The sequence below is a fragment of the Dasypus novemcinctus genome, chromosome 3 (assembly GCF_030445035.2).
Source record: "Dasypus novemcinctus isolate mDasNov1 chromosome 3, mDasNov1.1.hap2, whole genome shotgun sequence".
NCBI lineage: Eukaryota > Metazoa > Chordata > Mammalia > Cingulata > Dasypodidae > Dasypus > Dasypus novemcinctus.
In genome coordinates, this window is record NC_080675.1 from 52,724,169 (window position 1) to 52,729,290 (window position 5,122).

General features: G+C 37.5%; 1 protein-coding gene across 10 annotated transcripts in view; it reads right to left on the bottom strand.

The window, feature by feature from the left end:
- Nucleotides 1–4,616, bottom strand: part of KIAA0586 (KIAA0586 ortholog) — a 152,171-nt gene extending 147,555 nt beyond the window's left edge. For 4 of the 10 annotated variants that reach the window (XM_058293360.2, XM_058293357.2, XM_058293359.2 and 1 more), the window contains exons 1-2: nucleotides 3,714–4,616; nucleotides 2,211–2,281 (exon numbers count right to left, since the gene is read on the bottom strand). In XM_058293360.2, the coding sequence (XP_058149343.1) occupies nucleotides 2,211–2,281; nucleotides 3,714–3,909 (267 nt within the window). In that variant the 5' untranslated portion in view covers nucleotides 3,910–4,616. Of the gene's footprint in view, nucleotides 1–579; nucleotides 2,282–3,713 lie in introns of all 10 variants that reach the window. The other 6 variants (XM_071213907.1, XM_071213906.1, XM_058293362.2 and 3 more) reach the window with 3 other exon arrangements.
- Nucleotides 4,617–5,122: the final 506 nt, after the last annotated feature.

Here is a 5,122-nt window from a genome sequence, read left to right on the forward strand (position 1 = left end):
ATTGGGTGGCATCCAGGAAGCGATTCTGGGACCTTCAAGAGTGGGAAAGACGTGTGGAGCTGGCCATGCGCAGCGCTGATGCGCGCAAGGAGTGCCCTGCCACGCAAGGGTGTCCCCCGCGTGGGGGAGCCCCACGCGCAAGGAGTGCGCCCGTGAGGAGAGCCGCCCAGCGTGAAAAGAAAGAGCAGCCTGCCCAGGAATGGCGCCGCCCACACTTCCCGTGCCGCTGACGACAACAGAAGCGGACAAAGAAACAAGACGCAGCAAATAGACACCAAGAACAGACAACCAGGGGAGGGGGGGAAATTAAATAAATAAATAAATCTTTAAAAAAAAAAAAAAAGAGAGTGGGAAAGAGGTGATCATTTTCTTGTTCCACTTCAGCTCCCTGAGTTATTTTGTCTCTTATTTTCTCTCCTCTGTATCTGCTTTTGTTGCGTCATCTTGCTGTGCCAGCTCTCTGCAGGGGCCAATGTATTAGTCAGGCAAAGGGGTGCTGAGGCAAAATACCAGAAATTGGTTTATTTGGGGTAGGAGCTTACAGATACCAGGCCATAAAGCATAAGTTACTTCCCTCACCAAAGTCTATTTTCATGTGTTGGAGCAAGATGGGTGCCAACGTCTGTAAGGGTTCAGGCTTCCTGGGTTTCTTCCGTCCAGGTTCTTGCTTCTCTCTAGGTTCAGGGTTCCTCTCTTCCCAGGGCTTGCTTCTTCCTGGGCTCAGGGTCCCTCTTTCTGGGGCTTGCTTCTTTTTCCTCTGTGAGCTTACTTCCTGGGGCTCCAGGTTAAGGCTTAAGCATCAAACTCCAACATCAAAACTCTGCCCTTTCCCATGCCTTTTATCTGTGAGTACCACTCAGCAAGAGGTGGGACTCAATGACCTAATGATGTGGCTCAACCACAGCCCCAATCATAACTCAATCACGCCCAGGTACAGACCAATTACAAACATAATCCAATATCTATTTTTGGAATTCATAATCATATCAAACTGCTACAGCCAGCATTCCTGCACAGGCTAGCACTCCTGTGCGGGGCAGTACTCTGTGCAGGCCAGCACTCCACGTGGGCCAGCTCACCACACGGGCCAGAGTGCTTTCACCACGAGGCCCTGGACATCAAATCCTGGACCTCCTATATGGTAGACTGGAGCCCAACTGCTTGAACCACATCTGCTTCTCAGCACTGCAAATTAAACATAAATTGAAAAAAAGTTTCCTTGTTCGTAAGTGCAATGAATCTTTGATATCCGATGATCCACTGAAAACTATGAAAACATTTTAAACCACTTAAGTTTCCAACACTCACCAAATATAATTCCTTAGATGACTAAAAATAGGATATACAAGGAGAGAAACCCAAATAAGTGCATTTAGTTATTGGAGGAACTCTTACAATAACAACAAAAAAAGTGCACATATTTTCCTCCTTAGAATAATTCCTATTCCCCTTCGAATCTAAGTGGTTTGATTAATAAGTGTTAAGAACATAATTCACACTCAATGTTTACACTACCTAAATGAATAAGGAAAGGACCTTATGAGGGAGTTCTGCATTTATGGAACCTGTTTCTGTGTTTAGAAATTTAGGGGATGAGTAATCATCTATTTGTGGCCTCTTCTTACAGGTAAAGTCTCAAACAATTTAATTCTTAGTTTACTAATTTCAATTTTCAATATAGTATATGGCGAAACTCTCTTAACTTGCTATCAAGACTTGTTCAATTGGCAATAATAGGTCAACATTATGATTAGTGGCCAAAGCATAATATAAAAATCTCATGATCAAAACATTACATTTATCATCACATTTCAACATTATAAGCCAAAAAGGTTAAGAAATTGAGTATTTTGTATTATTACTTTTTAAAGACCCAATAAAACAAAAACAAACAAAAAAGCTCATAAATAATTTGAATAATTATAATCACACTTCACTTTTTTTTTTTTTTACAATTATGTTGTTATTGTTCAATTACCAAACAAGAGAATGTTGTGTCTGATCAAGAATAACTTTTCCCTATGCCAGGCAAAAGAGGACAAATAGTGTTATGATTCCCCTTTTATGAAATATGTAGAATAGACAAATTCATAGAGACAGAAAGTTCACTAGAGGTTATAGGCATGTTGCTAATTAAACATAACTCAAGAATTCATTATTTGACAATACTGAATATTAACATGAACATAATTAAAAATCTTTTTGCTTACACTTTCTGACATAGTGGGATTTTCTAACGGAGGCTGGTGATAATTTCTGGCAGAAGTTAAGTCTGATGTACCTAAGAAAACAAAGGAATCTATTTTAATGATTTTTTTTTATTAGAACCATACCTTTAAAAAATGTGTAATTCAATAACTCCATATTAATGTAGGACCTAAGTTGAAAGCCAGAGTGCCTGTAAGAAATTTAAAGATATTCATTTAAATATATCTCAATGGAGGTTTTTCCAGTTGATATTTTGGAAAATAAGGGTTAGTACCGACAAGTGAGATAAGAAGTATAAAATGTTATAAAACATAGCAGCAGCACACTATTGATTTGGACAAAATATGGGTAGAATCATATGCCAGAAATGGAATATGATACTTTCATGAATTATAACCAACATGCAACACTAAATACAAGCTGCTAATAGGGTGGTATATGAAAAAAAAATACACCTAATATAAACTATAGACTATAGTTAGTACTACTGTTAAATTCTTTAATCAATCGTAACAAAGGTACCATACTAATGCAAAGTCCTAACAATAAGGGAGTATATGGGAACAATGCACTTTTTACATGACTTTTCCATAACCCTACAATCTCTAATTAAAAACAATAATTTTAAAAGACATTATGCTAAGTGAAAGAAACCAGACATAAAGCACTTCATATTGTATTATTCCATTTATATGAAACATAAATATATATAAATCAAGACAAAAATAGGTTAGTGGTTATGTAGGGTTGGAGAAGGATAGAGGCACTGAGAGGTGACTAACAGGTAGGAGATTTTTCTTTTTAGAGTAATGAAAATGTTCTAAAATAAATAAAAAGAAAAGCACTATGTAGATAATGGAAAAACTTGACTTAACCTATATTAGGGTTTTGTGGCCGTACCCTACCCAAAGAAAAGCCATATTATAAAAGCCTTATTATTTTTGCATATACATTCATTAATTTGATCCTTAAATTACCCTTTGAAGTGGGTAAAGCATATGTTATCTTCATATTGAATGAGCTCCTGAAAAATTAAGTGGCTTAGAACATGGAAGCTATCAAATGGGAGAAGTGCTTTTCTACCACGAAAACTGGGTAATATCCTAACAGAAAGTAGAGTATTTGGTAAAAAGCACTCCTGGTGAAAATTAAGCACCTGAATAATTAATATAGCCATAACAGATATGAACAAGAGCAGTACACAAAAATCACAGAAAGAAAAAGCACAATAGGGAATGTTAAAGTCTCATTCATTCAACAAACAGTAGATTGTGCCTGGTCATTTTCCCAGGTAAAAGGGTCAGTTTTCATTCGCCTGTACAAACTAATATATAAAGTTTGGGAATTCAAACACTAAAAATATTCTAAATTTTGAAACACAAAAAGCAAAGTGAAAACTGCTGAAAAACTACATGGGGAAAAAACAAAAATTTACAAAATAAATTTAAAAATTTACAAAATAAATTAAAAAAATAATAAAACAAACACTACATGGAATTACATACCATGCAATGTTCCATCCAAGCCAGTCCCCGTTCCAGCAGGAAGACGTTTATTTGCAGACAATGCCGGAGCAACACAAGGCAACTCATCTTTCAAAAAAGCCAAACTATCTCCCTGATTTGGAGATATTTCGCGAAGTCTCCTCGCTGGTATTTTGAACCTATTTTGCTTTTTCGAGCTAAACTCAGAGCCTTTCATATTTTTGGTAACAAAACTTCCCACAGTTCTGATCGCTAGAACTTTCTTTTGGGTCCGTAAGACTTCAGAACAAACTTTTACTGCTTTGAATAAGCGATTCAAATAGGGGAATAAGCGAGCAGGAGGGTGGGAAGGGTAGGCGTATAATAAAGAAAATGTGAATTTCAAAAGTAATTTTAAAGCATGCAGCCATCCACCTTTAAATCAAATGATATCTGAACTGAATAACCACAAAACTGGAAATTTAAATGGGTGTACTTTATCCAGGGTTAGAGAATAGAACATCTTATTCACCCATTAATCCCATTCAGTCTATTAATGCACCATGTCAATTAATCTCAAAGTGGAGTTGACATTAGTATTAATAAGCACCCTAAAGACGCCGTGCATTATTCAACACGAAACCTGGCAGTGCAAAACAAAACAGACGTGAAGGCCGGATTGAGATTCGTTGAGGCGCGGGAGTCAAACAGGTAAAAGCGAAATGCTAAAAAAAAAACAAGCAAAAAACCCACATAGTAGGTACCTCTCTTCAGCCAAGGAGTCTCACACACCACCCCAGATGGAACATTGAGCACCTAAATTCCCCCCCAAAGCAGCTCCACAAAGCCCGGCAACCGAGCAACCCTAGCTCTAACCTCTCAAAAGCTTCAGTTGCCCGCTGATAACACACACTGTCTTTTAAGCCCGCCCTTGAAACATAACACGCATGTGCACCAAAAACTTCGACTAAAACATCCAACCAAAAAGCTGAGTGCTATACGGTGCCCTCCCATTCCTCCCCGGGTGGAAACAAATTTCTTACGTAAAAGACCACAAACAGGTTTTAATTTTGATAGTTTGTTGCTTTTATTTTTAGGCAGCACATTATCCCTTAAATTTAAGCATTGAATAAAACCTAAAAAACTTATCCAAGAGCTGCGGAGCTCCTGACCTAGCTGGGTAATACATTCGTGTTTATTAGGGACAGTTTACAGTGTAGCTCCTGGAGACCGTTAGAGACATAGGCTTAACTATTCTTTCAAATATTTACAACAGATTTCGGGTTCCTCCTCGAGAAGAAGCCAGGAATAAAGATAAACTAAGTATAAAAATACAAAAATTAATTTTAAGTGGATTTTATAATTTGTTGATAATAACCAGCTTTTTTCTTTTAGAGCGCCCCGAATTATAACGAAACTGCCGCTAAGTGTTTAAGTGCTATTTTACATCG